Source organism: Vipera berus (assembly GCF_964194415.1).
Source record: "Vipera berus genome assembly, chromosome: 3".
In the NCBI taxonomy this organism is placed as follows: Eukaryota; Metazoa; Chordata; class Lepidosauria; order Squamata; family Viperidae; genus Vipera; species Vipera berus.
This window is the reverse complement of record NC_138204.1, coordinates 154,471,835-154,492,997: the sequence shown is the minus strand read 5'-3', so window position 1 is coordinate 154,492,997 and position 21,163 is coordinate 154,471,835. Positions and strand designations below refer to the sequence as shown.

The 21,163-nt window shown below is 39.1% G+C and overlaps 1 protein-coding gene across 2 annotated transcripts in view; it reads left to right on the top strand.

The window, feature by feature from the left end:
- Positions 1-21,163, top strand: part of ATP9B (ATPase phospholipid transporting 9B (putative)) — a 162,260-nt gene that overhangs the window by 42,141 nt on the left and 98,956 nt on the right. For both annotated transcript variants that reach the window (XM_081324421.1, XM_081324422.1), the window contains exon 7: positions 5,256-5,307. In XM_081324421.1, the coding sequence (XP_081180547.1) occupies positions 5,256-5,307 (52 nt within the window). The remainder of the gene's footprint in view (positions 1-5,255; positions 5,308-21,163) is intronic.

The following is a 21,163-nucleotide window of genomic DNA, read 5'->3' as shown; positions in this document are numbered from 1 at the left end:
GCCCTTTTGCTTGACTTGTTCTGTCTTCTGTGTGGGAGAGTTTTTGTTCTGGGTGTGGATGAGTCTTGCTGGGGCTGGTGGCATTTGGGGTTGTTTGTTGGTTTTTTAAATCCTTATTTGCTGAAATTCGTTTCTCTATCAATGCTGGTTTCCAAATGGCATGTAGGCGGGAGGTGTCGTCTCGCTTGTTCATACTGTCTGGGTGTTTTTCTATTTCAATGGCTTCTCTGATTATTCTCCTATTGAGATGTTCTATTTTGGCGATAGTTATAGGACACCAAATCACAACACTCAGGATATTATAACACAACAAAGAACCCCACCCATTCGGAACACACCCCACCCAGTCGGAGGACGGCCACGCCTCCAACCAATCAGGGGACAGCCACGCATCCACCCAATCAGAAGACAGCCACGCCTCCACTCAATCAGAAGACAACCACGCCTCCACCCAGCTGGAGGACACCCCCACCCAATCAGAAAGCAGCCACGCCTCCTCCCAGTCAGAACACAGCCCCACCGGCAGTTGGAAAGAAAGGAACAGCCAGACCACGCATTGCTCCTGGTAGCAGCAGGAGAAACACTCCGGCCTGATGATGACGGATGGGATTTCGTCGAAACGTCGCCACAACTTTCTGAAGATGAAAGGAACGCGGGAAGAAACCCGAGACTCTAGATCTACACATACAGACACCCGCGAGAATCTACGAAAACATATATATATATATATATATATATATATATATATATATATATATATATATATATATATATATATATATATATATATATATATATATATATATATATATATATAAATTTTATAAATTATACATACAGATGGGACACAAATTTAATAAAGTATTTTTTAATATAAAAATTTCTAATATTATTTTAGATACTCATATTAATCAATAAAATACTTAGTTTATTTGATTTCATATAGAGGTAACCCTCAACTTACAGCAGTTCATTTAGGGTCCATTTAAAGTTACAACTTCACTGAAAAAAGTGACTTATGACCATTTTTCAAATTTATGACAGTTGCAGTGTCCCAGGGCCATGTGATCACCTTTTGCAACTTTCTGACAAGCAAGATCAATGGAGAAGCCAGATTCACTTAACAGCCATGTTACTAACTTAACAACTACATTGATTGACTTAACCACTGTTGCAAGAAAGGTCATTAAATGAGGCAGAATTCACTTCAAAAATGTTTCACTTAACAACAGAAATTTTGGGTTCAATTGTGGTCGTAAGTCAAGGACTACCTAAAATCAATATATTGATTTTAATATAGCACATACTAACTACTGAAGTACTTAAAACAAAAGAATTTACATAGTAATGTAAGCACAATTACCAGAAAACCCTTGAATGAATCTTGCATTTTAAGTTGAAGATTATTTTTCTGTTATTTACTTGAGATATTTTTGAATGTTATACACACTTTGTTAGAACTGGAATTATGAGGTATACTATCATAGAATGCTAATCCAGATTTTAAAATACTTTTTATTTCTTTCTACCGTCAGGAATTTTGGTATGTTGGAGGGGTAGAAAAACATGTAAAGTAATGCTCTGAGTAATACAATATTTGCATGGAAAATAACGTTAATTTAAAGCCACCATTCCTAAACCTTTTCCATCTGTCTTTAGGGTAATCCTAATGTGCACACCTCCCTTAAAAATCCAAAGACCAATAAGAACACAAATTAACAATGAAAACATTGCATTGAAACTTTTGGAAAGTGGATTTATTGTCACAGTGTACAACTAGAAACTTCTTCACACCTTCCCTGGATTTTGTCTGCAGCAGCTCAACCCCTCACAGGTTGGGAAATTCCAATGTAGAGAATTGAAAGTAAAGACTACAAAAAAGAAGAGCTTTTTACACACACACACACACACACACACACACACACACACACAAGTTTTAATTTTACCCATTTAGTTTTATTGTATGTTAATTTTAACTGCATGTATCTAATATATTTAATTAGCTAATGACTCTGAAGTGAAATGTTTAGTAATCTTAAAAATCAAATAAGCCTCCAGTCAATAGTAGTATTTCGCCCTTATCATTTGATTTCTAAGCCTATCTTGCACAAAGGCAGAGTTGTTTTTAGCAATTGGCAAGGAATGATCTCAGCTTGCCTGGGTAAGTAAAATTACCTTTTGGGTGGCAGAACAGGACCTACTGATTTCTGCAAAATAATCACCACAAAGCAAACTTTGACCCTTTCATAGGTCTGTATGTCCATGCACATACAGAAGGGATATAGTTTGTGTCACATTAACTCAGTGCTGCTTTGTCATTTCCTCCCAGTACAAGACCTAAATGATGCTGGCTTTCCACATAAAGTAGGGAGTGCACTTAAAGAGTTTCTGATTCTCGAATAACTGTTCTTAACAACAGCATGTCAGCAAAAAAATGAAGCAACTGTTAAAGAAAATACATACCATGTTTTCCCGAAAATAAGACCCAACTGGAAAATAAGCCCTAGCATGATTCTTCAGGATGCTCGTAATGTAAGCCCTATCCCAAAAAATAAGCTCCAGTTAAGATTGTCAGACAGATGGACACATTTAGTACCGTATTTCTCCGAAAATAAGACCTAAACAGAAAATAAGCCCTAATTTGTCTTTTGGAGCAAAAATTAAGACCCAGTCTTGTTTTCGGGGAAACACAGGGTATATGTTTCAATCCGAATGACCTTTCAGTATGTCAGTATTGATTTTATAGTCAGTTGTACTTAAAGTGCAAGCAGTTTTGTCCAAAAGTTTGTTCCTAAAAATGTGAAGGATTTTCTTTTTGTCTGTGTTCCTTTCATTCCCACCTGTAAAATTTCTAAATTTGTATACTGTACAGATCGCTCTCGCTTAATAAACTTAATTGGTACTGGCAACTCCACCACTAAGCAAAGCGATCATTAAGTGGGAAAACATACGATCATAACTGTGCTTTCTGACTGGAATAGTCACTGATGAGTGATTAATAAGCAAGAACTCCCTGCTCGGTGTGATGTCCCATCCAAAGGGATAACCTGGTTCATGCTTGCTTAGTTTCAGAAATGCTGTCAATTCATATGCTTCCAGGACTCCATGCTAGGGATTATTTTTTACTTTAACCGATTTAAGCATGAAGGAGACTAAAACTATTTATTTTGGTAGAAAGACAAATATTTGAAATATGTAACAGACATGAGCATTTGTTTTGATTGCTATCTGGCCACTTTAATGAGGATTGTAACATTAATCATGTTTGATGTTTGGGAAGTGCATTTTTGTCAAAGCTTCAGCTTGTTAACAGGCAACAGTTTTAAAGGATGAAGGTAGTAACTTGAGTTGTGACTAAAAGGTTTATGTCAACATTAAAAGAGAAGTGGTAAAGATGTATAGTTAATCTATATAAAGACAGAGCATCTGATTTTATGTTTGTCATTTAAGGAATGATTTATTGACTTCTGAAGTTGCCTTTTGCCTTTCCTCTCAGTTTTTGCAGATAGTGGGTTCCCAAGTATTGAATATACAACATAGCTTCTATTCTTCATTAAGATTTATATTTTTGCTGTCCTTTTCTTCCACCTTGATAGATCAAAGGCTTCTTGTTAAAGGCTTCTTGTAATAAAATTTTATCTTTTATTTTTTTTTAGCAGAAAAAAATAACAAGATTCTGAAGACGTTTACTTTTGTGATGTTTTAATAATTCTTTAGACAATTCAATGCAGGATTGAAAGTAGTCTGGCAACCTCACAGAACTGAAATAGAGAATCCAAAATCATTATGAAGTTCCTCTTCACATTATCCTGCTGCCTGGGTACTCACCACTATAAAGGAATAAAATAAAATTTAGCTAAACAAAATGTAAATAGTTACCTGAACTGCTTCAGTTTTATCACCTAAACCAGGGGTCGGCAACCTCGGCTCTTTTATGACTCGTGGACTTCAACTCCCAGAATTCCTGAGCCAGCTATGCTGGCTCAGGAATTCTGGGAGTTGAAGTCCACGAGTCATAAAAGAGCCGAGGTTGCCGACCCCTGACCTAAACCCAAACTGTTCTAAAAAAATGTATTAGTATCTACCATTACCCTCAAGTCACTAGAATGCCTCTTGGGGGAATTACTTCTCATTTTGATACAAGATCACTACTCCATTATTTCTAATCTCTATCTACACTGTTGTTTGCAATAAACATATGTATTGACAAGGCAGAGAGCTTTCTCCAAACTCTTTTGATTATAAAATCCCCTTTTAGGATTTTAGATTAGCATTCTAGATTTTTTTTTTATATTAGTATCAAACTTTTCTTTTTCCCCAAGGATTTTCCTCTTGCATTTGTTAGTTTCTCCTTTGTTTCATTAGGATTATGTGAAATTTTTATTATGTATTTGTATTCTGTTTATGATCATATTGTACTCTATTTCTGTAAAATAGAAACATTTTTATGTAAATGAGGTACTATATATTGTACACTTTCCTATACAGTGAGTATATGAAATGCTTAAATATATTTTAACTAATACTTAAATCACTAATTAAATGAACAAGAGATTCTGCTGATAGTGTTTATTTACCTTGGTGTATACTTATCCTACTTTCACCCTAACACTTGCATGTGCATGGATTGTTGAGCATACATACGGTTCTGTAGAACATCCTTGGCAGCAAAAATCACTATATAAGTATTGTCTCTTATCTATTAAGGCTAACAGAGTTTATGTCTGTCAGGTGCAAACAACCAGGTCCATACACGAGTTCAATTAGCTATTTTAGGGCTCGTGCCTATTTCACAGGAATATTCCCAAACAGGCAGCTTGTACCTAGATAAGGTTCAATGGCATTTGTGGGGAAGGGTGTATGACCTTGCTCTCTTATGCCTACGTAAAAATTCCAGGCTAATTCCCCACTTGACTCCTCCCTTCCTCTCTCTGTCTGTCTGTCTGTCTCTCTCTGACATGACAGAAGATAAAAGAACTTCCATTATTTGCTTTTTAGTCACCATAATAGCTTCAGAAGAAAAGAATGAAATATAAATAAATATAAAATGAAATGTATATGAAATATAAATAAATATAAAAATAAATGATTAGTTGTTTATTTTTAAAAATATGATTTTTGAGTGGTAAATATATCTCAGCTAGTTAAATTTTAATTAAGCATTAATCTAAATAAAATCTTAATTGCTTTCATGCTTCTGAGAGATATTTGATTGGAATTATACATTGAAACACTTGGATTTTTTTTGCCAACAGAATCAACGAATTCCATCAGATATGGTATTTCTAAGAACTTCAGAAAAAACAGGTATGTTATTTTCTAATCTGCTTGAGGGTGCTCTGGCCTCAGCTTTCTATATTATGATTTCTTTAGCTGATCCTTGTTGATGTTGGCTGTCTTATAAACAACTAGCTGCAATATAGACAAAGATCATACCTTGTCCCATTTTTTTGGCAGCAGAAGTATCTCCCTTGCCATCATAACAAAATCACTTCATTCTGTCAATTGTGTGAAATTAAAAGATGTTCCACCCTTTGCTTTGGTGGGCTGGAAGCATGGACTTGTTAAAAAAAAATTTTTTTGATCACAACTTGATTGTAAGACCTCAAAATACTTGTATAAATAGAACAGCTTTTTCTACCTCTATGTCCCCCAAGTGTATGTGGATTCCAAGAAGCCTCGGTATCGACTATGTAGATCAGGTGTCCTCAATTCCCGGTCTGTGGACCGGCACTGGTCCGCAACATGCCAGAAACCAGTCCATGCAAACAAGTGAAGCCCAGTCTCTGGGATGCAGGCAACACGTGAAAGCATGCCCCCTCCGGTCTGTGGAAAACCTCTCTCCACGGAACTAATCCCTAGTGCCCAAAAGGTTGGGGGCCACTGATGTAGATGAATGTTTCTGCAGGTTATGGGGAAATTCCAGATTTTTCAAAGCCTTGATCGTTAACTACATATACATGGAGGGAAGTATGCAGTCGGGAACCCCAAGGCTCTGTTTTAGGCCTAGTACTCTTTCAACATCTTCATCAATGATTTGGATGAGGGGATAGATGGGGAATTCATCAAATTTGCAGATGACACCAAGCTGGCAGGAATAGTCAACACTCCAGAAGATAGGCTTAAGATACAGAAAGATCTTGACAGACTTGAACATTGGGCACTATTTAATAAAATGAAATTCAGTGGTGAAAAAAGTACGGGTCTACATTTAGGCAAGAAAAAGCAAATGCACAGGTACATTATAGGTGGCACTTCGCTCAATAATAGTAATTGTGAGAGGGATCTTGGGAGGCCTAGTGGACAGTCACTTAAATATGAGCCAGCAGTGTGCTGCAGCTGCCAAAAAAGCCAGCACAAATCTAGGCTGCATTAACCAAGGGATAGAATCAAGATCAGGTCAAGTGTTAATACCAAGTTATAATGCCTTAGGAAGGCCACACTTGGAATACTGCAGTTTTGGTCACAACGATATAAAGAGATTCTAGAAAGAGTGCAGAGGAGCAACAAAGATGATCCGGGGACTGGAGGCTGAAACATAAAGAACGTTTGCTGGAATTGGATATGTCTAGTTCACGGGTCGGCAACCCGCGGCTCCGGAGCCGCATGCGGCTCTGAGCTGTCTCCTGCGGCTCCCAGCCGCCGGGTGCGGGCGCACCTCTTTGAACGGGCAGTGGTGCGCGCGCACCTCTCCAATTGGAGAGTGGCACCGCCATTTCGGAGAGGTGCGTGCGCACCTCGCCGAATGGGCGAAGGTGCGCGCGCAGCTCCCCAAACCTTTGGAGACGTGCGCGCGCACCTCCGCGTGAATGGGCAGCGACGCCGCTTGTTGGGAAAGCTGCCGCAGCACGTTTGCAGGCTACCGAAAGTGGCAGCTCTGCAAACGGGCCGTGGCAGCTTTCCCAACAAGCGGCGCCGCTGCCCATTCCGAGAGGTGCACGCGCACCTCCCCAAACCTTTGAAGTGGTGCGCGTGCACCTCTGTGCGAACGGGCAGTAGCGCCGCTTGTTGGGAAGGTCTCCGGACGGCGGCAGCTTGGGAGAGGTGCGCGCGCACTCTCCAAACCACCGCCATCCCGTTTGCACAGCTGCCGTGTTCGTCAATGTTTGACGAACGCGGCAGGTCTCCGGACGGGATGGCGGTGGTTTGGAGAGTGCGCGCGTACCTCTCCCAAGCCGCCGCCGTCCGTCGGCAGGTCTCCGGACGGCGGCGGCTTGGGAGAGGTGCGTGCGCACTCTCCAAACCGCCGCCATCCCGTTTGCACAGCTGCCGTGTTTGTCAATGTTTGACGAAAGCGGCAGGTCTCCGGATGGGATGGCAGCGGTTTGGAGAGTGCGCATGCACCTCTCCCAAGCCACCGCCATCCCGTTTGCACAGCTGCCGCGTTCGTCAATGTTTGACGAACGCGGCAGGTCTCCGGACGGAATGGCGCGCACCTCTCCAAAGGGGAGACCCGTCGCCACGCAGGTGCCTCCCATTTTGCGCATGCGAAAAATGTTTTTTGCGCATGCCCGTGAGTGGACGCACGTGCGCGCACTTTTTGTGGCTCCCACTTTTTTGTTTGTGTGATGGAACCGGTTCTGAGTGGCTCTTTTCCTTTTTCCGGTTGCCGACCCCTGGTCTAGTTTAATGAAAAGAAGGACTAGGGGTGACATGATAGCAATGTTCCTATATCTCAGGGGTTGCCACAAAGAAGAGGGAGCCAAGCTATTCTCCAAAACACCCGAAGGCAGGACAAGAAGCAATGGATGGTAACTAGTCAAGGAGAGAAGCAATCTAGAACTAAGGAGAAACTTCCTGACAGAACAATTAACCAGTGGAACAACCTGCCTCCAGAAGTGGTGAATGCTCCAAAACTGGAAATTTTTAAGAAGAGACAGGGCAGCCATTTGTCTGAAATGGTATAGGGTTTTCTGCCTGAGCAGGGGGTTGGACTAGAAGACCTCCAAGGTCCCTTCCAACTCTGTTATTCCATTCTATTCTAACTCCTGGCACTGAGCAAGTCATCTGGGCTCTTCAATATGTTCTGTTCCAAATTCTAGATTTCTTCTGCAGTCCAAATGATATTTCAATATAAAATAAGCCACATCATACTTAGCATAATTTACTTTTAAGTAGAGTTGCAGAGAAATGAGCTGCTGATATATTGACATTAGAATACATACAGAAAGTCTTTGACTTACAGACATAATGGAGCTTGCCTATTACAGTCATTAGTTGTGACAGTCAAAAAGCAAGTCATCACCTGACCGATTCAATTTTACATTTTTGTGGTTGTTAAATGAATCACCATGGTCATTAAGTGAATCCACAGATTTAAAAAAACAGCGCAGTGGGGCATTTTTGCCCAAAACCATAAGTAAACGTCAGTACTTGGCAAAAACGGAGAAAATTGCAGTCAGGTGGCTATGGGGTGGTGTAAATGGCTATGAATGCAGACTGGTTGCTAAGGACATGAAAGGCTGTCACGTTGCTACAGGGAGGAGGTTGCTTATCAGAGCTTTGAAACCAATTCGTAACTACCTTTTGTGGTGTCTGTTATTGCTTTAAATGGTTGCTAAGTGACTGTAAGTTAAGGACTACCTGTATATTGATATTAAAGTATGTTTTTATACGTACAATATACGTGCAGAAATATACAATATAAAAATATAGAATCTAGAATGAGATATTTAGTGTTGTATAATAACAGGTGGGTAATATCTCTTGATAAGAATTTTGAAAGAATGATTTGCTATATTAAGTAACATGTATAAGGCAATCTTATGGGGCTACTTTTTAAAAATCTATTTGTATGATAAAGCTAATTGTATTTAAAAAATTAATCATAACTCTAATTATTTTTATGAATGTTGTAATTGTGCCTGATGAATAATGTTTTGCTGACATTAAGAACTTCATAAAAACTCCTTTGCTCATAGCTCGGCCAGTGCCATGGTGGAAGCCTGGGAAAAGGCAGCCACAGAAGCACTCGACCGAGTTGTACCCATGCGGCCCCTGACCCGTTGCAGATCCCAGTGGGCTCCATGGTTTTCTACGGAGCTCCGGGAGATGAAACGTCAGAGAGCTGTTGGAGATCCAGCCGATCCGAATCCGACCGATCGTGACTTAGGTCCTTTACGAGGTCTTATCTCGCGGCGCTAAGGAGGGCAAGGTCTAATTACTTTGCTACCCTTATCGCGTCCGCAGATAATCGCCCGACCGCCCTGTTTAAGGTGACCCGCTCCCTCCTGAATCTAGAGGTGAAGGAGGATCCCTTGCAGGGTCGTGCTAAGGAATTTAGCCAACATCTGCTGGACAAAATCGCTCGGATCCGGACCAGTCTGGATTCCAACTGGGCAGAGTCTGACGATGAGAACTTGGACAGTCTTGTTGATGTTATCTGGGAAGAGTTCGATCCTGTGACTCTGGACGAGGTAGAAAGGATCATGAGGAAGCTAAGCTCCACTACATCCTTATTGGACCCGTGCCCCTCCTGGCTGGTTTATGCGGCTCGGGATGGGACACGAGGCTGGATCCATGCAGTGGTAACTGCTTCATTGAAAGAGGGCAGTTTCCCCGCAGCCTTGAAAGAAGCGGTGGTGAGACCCCTCCTCAAAAAGCCTTCCCTGGACCCAGTTGTTTTAAACAACTTTCGCCCGGTCTCCAACCTTCGCTTTCTTGCAAAGGTTGTTGAGAGCGTAGTGGCGCATCAGCTTCCTCTGTTCCTTGAAGATGCTGATTATTTAGACCCGTACCAATCAGGTTTCAGGCCCGGACACAGCACGGAGACGGCATTGGTCGCTCTGATGAATGATCTCTGGCGGGCTCGGGACAGGGGTATTTCCTCTGTCCTGGTCCTATTAGACCTCTCTGCGGCTTTTGATACCATCGACCATGGTATCTTACTGCGGCGTCTCAGGAGATTGGGAGTGGGAGGCATTGTTCTTCAGTGGTTCTCCTCCTACCTTCTGGAACGTTCACAGTGGGTGTTGGCGGGTGGCCAGAGATCGACCCCGAGGCCTCTCATTTATGGAGTTCCTCAGGGGTCGGTCCTCTCGCCTCTCCTGTTCAACATCTACATGAAACCGCTGGGTGAGATCATTCGTGGCTTTGGAGTTGGGTATCATCAGTACGCTGATGATACCCAGCTTTTTCTTTCGACCCCAAACCACCCCAGTGATGAGAAATGAATTGCTATAGAGAATGACAAATGACTAGAGTGAAGTTTTGCACATACGGCCAAATAAACTTTTATCTTCAGGGCATGAGTGACTGCCAACAATCTGTTCAAACTACTTTAATCTGTTCCCATATCTCAGTTCCTATTCTGGCTTTAACATTTGATTTAACTTAGGCTAACCATGTTTTGACATCTATCTCGAGCCACTGAATGCTATTGCTTTTTTGTGTTACACCTATTGTTTTCTTCATGAAGCATAACAGAGTAAGAATCATACGATAGTAAATATATTAATAAAAACGTATTTAACATGTTTATGCTCAGAGAACTTGTGTGGCTAATGGACTTATTTAAAAGGCATCCAGGTCCAGATAGGGTCGTAGCTGGCGCACCAGACGAACCTGGGCGAAGGCCCCTCTAGTCACAGCTCCTATATGATCTTCTAAGGAGAGCTGTGAATCTAAGAGGACACCCAGATTGCGAGCCTTATCTACGGGGGGTAATAACTTGCCCCCGATATTTATATTGAAATATCATTTGGACTGCAGAAGAAATCTAGAATTTGGAACAGAACATATTGAAGAGCCCAGATGACTTGCTCAGTGCCAGGAGTTAGAATAGAATAGAATAACAGAGTTGGAAGGGACCTTGCGTACAGTCACCCATGCACTTGTGACCTCTTGTCTTGACTACTGCAACGCTCTTTACATGGGGCTGCCCTTGAGAACCACTCGAAAGCTTCAGCTGGTGCAGAGTGCAGCTGCACGAGTGCTTTTGGGGGTCTCCCGATACTCCCATATTACACCTCTGCTCCGTGAGCTGCACTGGCTTCCAGTTGCCTTCCGGGTGAAATTCAAGGTGCTAGTGATGACATACAAAGCCCTACATGGCGTGGGTCCGGATTACCTACGGGAGCACCTACTGCCAGCGTCAACATCCCTCCGTCCTGTGCGTTCCCACAGAGAGGGCCTCCTCAGGGTGCCACCGATCAGAGAATGTCGGCTGGTGACCCCCAGGGGGAGAGCATTCTCGATGGGTGCGCCAATCCTTTGAAACCGCTTACCAGCTGAAATCCGGATGGCCCCCGACCTTCGCTCCTTCCGGCGTGATCTAAAAACTTATCTATTCCAACAAGCCGGCCTGGCCTGATGGATTTGGGTTTTCAAATTTTCTCACTTTATTGCTTTATTGTATTCTTACTTTATTGCTCTGTACACCACCCTGAGTCCTCCGGGAGAAGGGCGGTATATAAAACAAACAAATAAATAAATAAATAAATTTGTGTTTTATATTTATGTCTAATGTGGAAAATATTAAAAGTAGAATTTTCCCAGCTACAATTATAGTTCATTAGGAATACAACTTCCTAGATTATGGTTTCTCAAATTAAGCATCAATTCTGAAAGTACAGAATCTAGTTAGGTTTGGAAAAATCTTATTTCTACAATAAACTAGGCAAAATATTATAAAAATGAAGACACATTCTACTGAATTAACAATTCTATTTAATTGTTTTACTGTTACACCTCATAATTAATTGCAAATGGTTGTTTGCACCTTTTTGCAGAAAAGATTTGATACTTTGAACTTCTGAAATTACACAGAAATGTGGTATCACTTTGTAGTTCAGCCATTCAGCTCAAGTGTCACTTTCTATCTCTTTCCAAGCAGACTGCTGCAGAATAATAAGGCTGTAATAGTTGTGGCACCTGTTCTGAACATTCCTATTATGTTTAGAAACCATACATTCTAAAACCTACCTGTCTTGAGAGGGGGAAAAAAGTTGAGAAATGTATTGCTATAGAGAATGACAAATGACTAGAGTGAAGTTTTGCACATACGGCCAAATAAACTTTTATCTTCAGGGCATGAGTGACTGCCAACAATCTGTCCAAACTACTTTAATCTGTTCCCATATCTCAGTTCCTATTCTGGCTTTAACATTTGATTTAACTTAGGCTAACCATGTTTTGACATCTATCTCGAGCCACTGAATGCTATTGCTTTTTTGTGTTACACCTATTGTTTTCTTCATGAAGCATAACAGAGTAAGAATCATACGATAGTAAATATATTAATAAAAACGTATTTAACATGTTTATGCTCAGAGAACTTGTGTGGCTAATGGACTTATTTAAAAGGAAAGAGGTTTTGATTCTGATTATGCCTCTGTTATAATTCCACTAGATTTAAGTGGAATCTTGTTCCATTGTAATACCAGGTTCACATTACAAATCTTACCAGATTATTTTAAAATATTATATTTTGAATCCAGAGACGCTGTTTTTTTTCTTTCCCAGAGTTGATGGAATAATTTTGAAGAAAAAGACAATATGAAAAGGGTACCCAAATAAACAGTGTGTAATAGCCATTATGTATATACACTGTATAGAGCAAATAAATCTAAACAGAGACCATTGTCTTAAGGTACTTTACAAGTACCAAAAATAAAACACTATATATTTTTTTTAAAAATTGATTAATAGTAAAATAATTGTTAGATAGCCCAAATATCATTGGTTGGAGTTGCTGACTCCCTAGTGGCTACCTGAAGGCTAGGGCAATTGGGGGGTTCCATACTTCAGGAAGCAAGATGTTCCTGGTTATGAGGACAGATGCTGAGAAAATGCACAGGGAATAGTGATCTGCCCAAACTCACTCTTCAACAATTTGTGGGACAGGCCAAGTCTTTCAATATCCAGGAAATAAGTCATGTATACATTTTAAATTTCTAACCATCCCTTTAAATTGGGCCTGGAAGCATAATTGACAACCAGTATAATGACCATAGGGACGCGGTGGCTCAGTGGGTTAGGACGCTGAGCTTGTCGATCAGATGGTCGGCAGTTTGGCGGGTCGAATCCCGAGTGCCGCATAACAGAGTGAGCGCCTGTTACTCTCACAGCTTCTGCCAACCTAGCAGTTTGAAAGCACGTAAAAATGCAAGTAGAAAAATAGGGACCACTACAGTGGGAAGTTAACAGTGTTCCGTGCGCCTTTGGCGTCTAGTCATGCCGGCCACATGACCACGGAGACATCCTTGGACAAGCGCTGGCTCTTCAGCTTTGAAACAGAGATGAGCACTGGCCCCTAGAGTTGGAAACGACTAGCACGCATGTGCAGGGGAACCTTTACCTTTATAATGACCATGTCAGTAGCTTTACATGACTGTGTTTGTTCCCAGTGGTTAGCAGATGGACCCCTGACCTTGGAGTCGAATGGAGCTTCCAAACTGTCTTCAGGATCAACTCTACATAGAGTGCATTGCATAATAATAATAATAATAATAATAATAATAATAATAATAATAATAATAATAATAATAATAATAATAATAATAATAATAATAATAATAATAATAATAATAGAGTCAGAAGGATGTTGGAGGTCTTCTAGTCCAACCCCCTGTTCAGGCAGGGAACCATATACCATTTCAAACAAATGATTGTCCAATCTCTTCTTAAAAACTTCCAGTGTTGGTGCATTCACAACTTCTGAAGGCAAGTTGTTCCACTAATTAATTGTTCTAACTGATGAGAACTAATTGTTCTAAATATGAGATGAGAAGGCTGTGCATCATTGGTCAGTTTTCCCAATCCAGATAGTCCTAGCATTGGCACATCATTGGGACTGGACAGAGGCTAACTGAGCTGTGGTTTCCACTTGCTCTTGCAGGACCAAGAAGTCCAAGAGGAACTCCAAATTACAGATCTGTTCCTTTAGGAGTGCAACCCTATAGAGCGGGATTGTCAAACAGGCGGCCCATGGGCCGGATGCATTACATGCAGGCTACACCCACCCTGGCTCCGCAAAGGCAAAAAAGGTCATGATATGTCACATGACATGATCGAGTTTGACACCCATAGGAGCAAGGATAGTACTTTTCTATGCAGCAATGTTCCTACAGTAATACATTGGCATTCTTTTATTTCTCTCCTACCCCACTTCATGACAGCATTTTCATTAGCGGCAAAAAGTTACAAAAGAAAGAAAACAAACAGGTCATCTGCAGTGTTGTTCCTCATGAATTTGTTTATTCTACACTGAATGATAAAATATAAATGTGCCAAAGTTTGCCATACAGAATCATGGATCTTCCCAAAACAAGATAGGCCTTTTTACTGAGGACAAGAATATCAAGGAGAATAGTAGACTTTGTGAATTGAAATATGGAATATCATTTTGACCATAAAGAAGAGCCCTGGTGGAGCAGTGGGCTAATGCCTCCTTAAGTAATACCAGCTGCCTGCAATTAGTGCAGGTTTGAGTCCCACCAGGCTCAAGGTTGACTCAGCCTTCCATCCTTCCGAGGTAGGTAAAATGAGGACCCAGATTATTGGGGGCAATAAGCTGACTTTGTAATAATGCCGCTTGGGGGGGAGCCGAAAGCCCTAATAAGCAGGCATATACATAGAATGAAGGCTATTGCTAAGCACATTGATTTGTGCTTTAGATTGTAAGCCGCCCTGAGTCTTCGGAGAAGGGCAGGATATAAATGGGATTAAATTAAATTAAATTAAATAATACTTCAAAAGTTAAAAATGGTATTTCTAAAGAAAGTGTAAATTCTGCAGTTAGAGTTTAAGAAGATGCGCAGGTGGTTTTAGTATCCAGACCTGCTTTATTTTCAATGAATGCAAAAGAGTTCCTTAAAGCATTTAATAAAATAAAAATTCCTAAAACGTACAGAGTCAGTATAAGAGCTCTACAATATATGCAGCGTGATCAAGCTTGGATTAAAAGCATCTGTGTTCTTGTCAATAAGGAATTGTGATGAGTTCAGGGGTATTGTATTGATTGTGTATTAATACATGGTATCCTATTGGACCATAAGCTGATTGTTTAGAATGTAAATGAATCTGTTGATGGATCCAGTGACTGATGGCTTAAATTCCAATTAATCAATTGCTTCATCAGTTTCTTAATTCATATCAAATATCTCTTGAGTATAGATGTTCTTTCAGTGGTATTAGGGAAAATATGCTTTAGAAGTAATTTTCATCTATCTCTTATAAATGCCAATATGTTTTTTCACATTCCCAAGTGACAATATTATAGCATAAATATTTGACATATAGTTTCTTCTGAATAAAATAAACAGAAACATACCCCAGAGCATTGTACTGGCCCTTTCCTGCCTGTCATTAGTTAATGATTTAACAGTCTTGCTTCTGAAGAACCTACATTTCTTTACATAGCAAAAAACTGAGTACTCTTGAGTTCTGAGTCATAACAAGCAAGTTACTGAAACTGCAAAATACAATATTTTATAACAATTTCACATTTCTCCATTATTCCTTTAATTAGTACAACACTTGACACAGTCTGTTCATTGTGACACTTCTATTAGTTAATCTTAATTTGATTGCCATTAAAAGCACCCTTTCTTGACAACTCTTGTCAATTATACAAAATAAAATCAAGTATTCATAAGAAGACTGTAACAGAATATAGGCAGGCAGATTTAATAATTCAGTTTTGGTGAGGCTTAACTGGATTAGCTGTTGTAGCTAGTGTTCTCATTTGTGAAAAATTTATCAGATACAACATTTGAGAGGCAACAGATGGAATAGATTTTATATATGAAGTATTAGCTGCTTGAAAGAAAATCTGTTAATGTACTTTATTTTTGAAAAAAAATAGTGAAAGCTTAGTTCTGTGTTAATAATTCATTTTTAGATTCATCAATATAGCCTTTATACAAGGAAGAAGCAAGTCTGAAACATAGTCTTACATATGTTAGAGAGGCCAAGATAATCATACAATCAAAAAAATATACCTTTCAGCTTCATGTCTTTATTTTTTCCTGAGTAGCATAGCAAATTTAAAAACAACTTAACCAATAGTTACTAACAATATCTAGTCAACATTTTGTTAAACAAGTATCTTCTTTTAAGTTAAGTTAAGTTTATTGAATTTATATACCGCCCTTTTCCCGTAGGAATCAGGGCGGTTTACAAAGTATTTAAAAATGTCAATACAATACAAAAGTTAAAAACTGTTAAAAATAATTACGGTAAATTTGATCCCTGAAAAAAATATAAAACCCCATTTAAAAACTCTCAGCCTGGGCTGGAAAGCTCAAAGAGCTAGGTCTTCAGGTCCCAGCGGAATGACCGAAGATCAGGGGGAGTCCTAAGCTCCACGGGCAAATGGTTCCAAAGGGCAGGCGCACCCAATGAGAAGGTCCTCCCCCTGGGTGTTATCCGCCGGCAGTCTTTTACCGGCGGCACCCTGAGAAGGCCCTCCATGTGGGAGCGCATGTAATTGACAGCAAATGGTGCATTATGAAGAAGACTGCAACTCACAAGATGCTCTGTATTACAAATACATTTCATCTTTATCAGTAATCCATGAACTGAATTATTTTCTGACTAGTATGATAATAGGTTTTAATAAAATTAATGAATTAGTTAAAAAAACCAGCCAACCAGAAGGAAAATCTGTCTCCTTCAAATATTCTATTTTCCCTAAACAAGAAATTATACCTACTTTATCTTGCAAATTATTATTTGCAAACAATAATAACATGCATTTTATTCCTTAGCAAACTTGAACTACTCCACTTCATATTCCAGTGCAGTCAACAAATTCAGTGTTAGTTGTATGATAGTGTTTAGCTATCCCCTCATGTACTTTTAATGTTTTAAAAACTGATTTCTTACTTGGATGAGATGAAACCAAAGTAAACAAATGCAGGAAGGAATATTTTCAAAGATTCATATGGGATAAATTGTGATATATCAAGGAGTAGAATTGAAACAAATTATTTGAAGGTCAGCATCCAAGAAAAAGTTATGAAAAAGAAAGTTGTGAGAAAATTGAAAAATGCTAAGTTTGCAGGTATAGGTGGTATAACTAAAGAAATGTTAGTTTCAAATGTATGTATTACTGTAATCAAAACCCTGAAATATAATAGATTTGAAAAAAAGTCTAAAATTATGAATCCGTTAAAAATATTAATACAAAGTAGTCATCTCACTATGGATTCTATATAGTTTTGATGTTCCCTTTTATAAGGAAAAAAATAGCAGAAATGAATGGAAAATGTACAGTAGGATTAGTCTATGTGCCTTTCATATGACAGAATTCTGATTCAAAATGTCTGGAAGTGAAAAAGGGCAGTGGGCAAAATTTGGGGAGTCAAATGTCGTAATTGAGCAGATCATTAACAAATGTACGAAAGTAGAAGGATTTTTTTTTTCTTTGCTGATTCATGATAAAACTAATAGGCTTGACAATTGATGGACTTGATGTTCAGTAATCCGTTGAGTGGTATATGACAAAGTGAAAATGTTCGGGAGAATAAATGAAATATTTAGCATATGGTTTGAAATGAGAAATGAGTACAAGGGTGTATTACGTTTTCTGTCACTCAATGTATTTATTGATACATAATGAATGCTTGTTATATTTGACGTGTGTTGGTTGGAGATGTGAATATTTGTGTACATTGTATAGAGATAATGCCATGTGACTGGATAGCAATCCAAATTGTAGCAAATGTTGAAAATATTGTATAAAGTTGCAATAAGAAAGGTGGCTGTGTAATATGTATGAAAACAAAAGTAGTTATGATTGACTGGGAAAATGGAATGAACAAATGTAATAGAAAGTGATAAAACATCTATAGGAAGTGGCAACACCTGCGGCCGGCGTCATCTTCCCTCCGTCCAGTGCACTCCCACAGAGAGGGCCTCCTCAGGGTGCCTCCGATCAAAGAATGTCGATTGGTGGCCCCCAGGGGGAGAGCGTTCTCTGTGGGCGCGCCAGACCTATGGAACCGCTTGCCGGTTGAGCTCCGGACGGCCCCCGACCTCTCCTTCCGGCGCGATCTAAAAACATATCTATTTGAGCAGTCTGACCTGGTCTGATGGGTTAGGGTTGGGGTTTTAATATATTTTAATTACTGTTTTATTGTTTTAACCTGGGGCACTTATTTAATTCGTTTTTAACTTTTATATCCTGTTTGTATTTATTGCCCTGTACACCGCCCTGAGTCCTTCGGAAGAAGGGCGGTATAAAAATGTAATAAATAAACAAACAAACAAATAAATAAATAAATAAATATATCAGTGGAAGATGGGAAACAAAACAAACAGTTCAAGACATGCAAGTAGGTTGTGCTAGTTTGATCATACAGAAATAATGAACGAAGGTCAAATCAAATGCCTGAAAGAAGGAAGAATGAATGGATTGGTAGGATAGGAAAGACCAAGAAGTCTGAATGGAATCAACTACCGGTAGATCCTAAAAGGGAGAGAGTATCTGTTGAGATTCTCAGTCATCCAAATCATAGTTGTCTCAAAGGTGTTTTTTTCTTCAAAAGGCATTGGGACTGTTTTTTCTTTGAGGAAGAAGAAAACCTGCTCAAAGAAAAGGAGGCAGGAGAACCCTCCTCCTTGAGAAAGAAGACGTGCCCCCCCCCCCACTGCTATCAGAACTGATGAAGCTTCTTGGATGAGAAGCGAAACGTTTTCTTCTTCCTCAGGGAAAATGCAATCTAGTTGCATTTTGAAGAAAAAAAGCACCTTTGCGGGGGGGGGGAAGGGAGAGAGGTGAGAAGTTTACAGAACAAAAAGTAGTGTATTCATTGTATGGATGTGGTAGAAACGGGTGGTTTGCACGAATAAAAAAAAGCTATGGAATGTTTAATGAATGGTGTTAGTGCAAATTATATTTAGTTATATTTCCATTTCTTTTATTATGCACTTAATTTCTTTGTTGTCTCTGCTTTCCATGATATTGCTTACCCCAAATGTAAGCAGGAATCTATTAGGCTCTGTTTAAATGAGTATGAATCCAAAAGAATCAGCTGCCAAAAAGTACTGAAGTTTATTGTGATCTTACTAACTTATCAAATTAGGGTAGTCAGATGCAGATCTTAGTTTCTTTTTTAATAGATATACCATTTCCAAGATCATTGGAATGCATTAAAATATAATATATTCCTATATGACCTCTGAATCAATAGATTACAGCAAAATATTATAGTCAGATTAACATTTTATTATTGTTTGCTGCCCAAAGTCTGAGATAGGCAGCTATGGAAATTGAATAAATGAATAAATAAGTTACTTAATGATAGCCCTGCATTTTCATGAGAATGCGTCTTGATATATATTCTGCTGTCTATTCTGGAAGTTTCATTAAAAATGCCTGATTAGTATAAGGTTAGTATTTTAAGAACTAAGAAACATTAATAGATTTGTTAAACCTGAAAAGTAGATCAATATTTTAAAAACAAAATTGTTAAAGGTGAAGGTTGCAATCATGTGACCCTTAAGTCAGCAAATTATCTTCAACATTTGCAGAGATTTCCCTCAGAACAGTATCACTACACTTTTTTCATGCTTCCATATTGCCAGTGTTTTAGAGATATAGCTCAGAATTCCAGAGTTACTTACAGTTACTTGTAAATTCTGAATTTGAGCTGAACAGCCGTGCTAGAAAGGGAAAGATCAACATTTTCGTGAGGCTTGTTCTTCAGTCATGCCTCTGGTCTTGTTAGAAAGAAGTACTTTATAAATTAAAGCTATGCTGGAAGTCAGAAAGATGGTTTGGAACTTGCATTCTTTGAAGCAGGATCTTGTCTTAAGATTGTGTAGCTTCCACAGCAAACCCAGGAAAAGATAGGTTTGATTTAAGGCAGGCATGTCAAACTTGCGACATCATGTGACGTCGCGTGAAATATCGTGACTTTTTCCCCACTGCCAGCAATGGGGGTGGGCGCACTTTTGATGTGACACATCCGGCCCGTGGGCCGGCAGTTTGACAGGCCTGGTTTAAGGAGTTACAGTCTGCTGCTTCATGTGTGCCTCTGCCTCCTCCAAAATTCTTTTTTTTTTTTTTGCTTAAATCTGTAGTGCTACACTTTCTTACAAATGACAGAAAATTCAAGAACCATCAATAAAGCTTTTAATTGAAGGCATATATGTCTCCTTCTTATAGATAGCATTAAAAGAATTTCAAATTTTCCTAACATTATGTAATGTGAACATTTTTGTTTTGCTGTGAGAATGTTCTGGTTAATGTACTTCACTCTTCTACACTGCTGCAGAAATAAAAGTGAACACATAATTTTGTATGGCATTCTCCCAACATTTCCTGTATCTTAAATGTGATTGAGAAAAATCTAAATACTAAGGGATATATGATATAAAACCAACATAAATTCAGTGAACAATGACCATTTTAACAAAATAGAATAAATTACTGCTAATTGGAATACTGTAGAACCATTTCTGAAAATAGGTGAGGGCTTGAAAAGTGCACCATTTCTTAAGTCTTTCTGACATTCCCTGTTAGTTTATTCCCCATTTGCAGGCTTTCTTTTTGCAAAAGGAAGAACAATCAGTAAGATGATGGCTTGTATCTGTGTTATGAAGTAGCTTATCTCTCCAGATTCTATTTCTTGAAATTATGCAAGACTGTGCTCAGAATTGTCCTTTCAAACTATTGCATGTGCTGCTAAGTAAGAGAGCAAACAAGGTTTTAAAACTCTCAAATTAGATACAGAGTCAAATAATATCTCTTTGCTTATCAAATAATCTCTTTGCTTGGACTTCTCATTAACATCTTGCCTGGTTGCCATGGGTGACTAGAAAGTACCCCCAGGTGGTTATACAAAATTCCTGATTTGCAGCACATTCCCCAGGATGATTCTAGCCTTTTAAAAAATAAATAAAAATCAATCAGACATGCTCAGTTCTGTGCTGATTGAACTCTCATCAATTATCAAGCCAGCTCTTTAATGCCTGCAGCTTTCATTTTATTTTATGAAGAGCTTTGTTGCTTGTATCCTTTTTGTCAGGTGTGGCCCAATAAGTTAGACTAATGATGGGGCTGTGGTCTTAACTCATTCACATCTTACAGAAGAACTTGGGACTTATTCTGAGTAAATGTTCATTGGGTTGAGTTGTTGATTTTTCTTTTTGGAAAGGGAAAATGCCAGTGAAAAGTGTAAAACAACTCCATTTAAATTTCAGCTCCAGTTAGGTT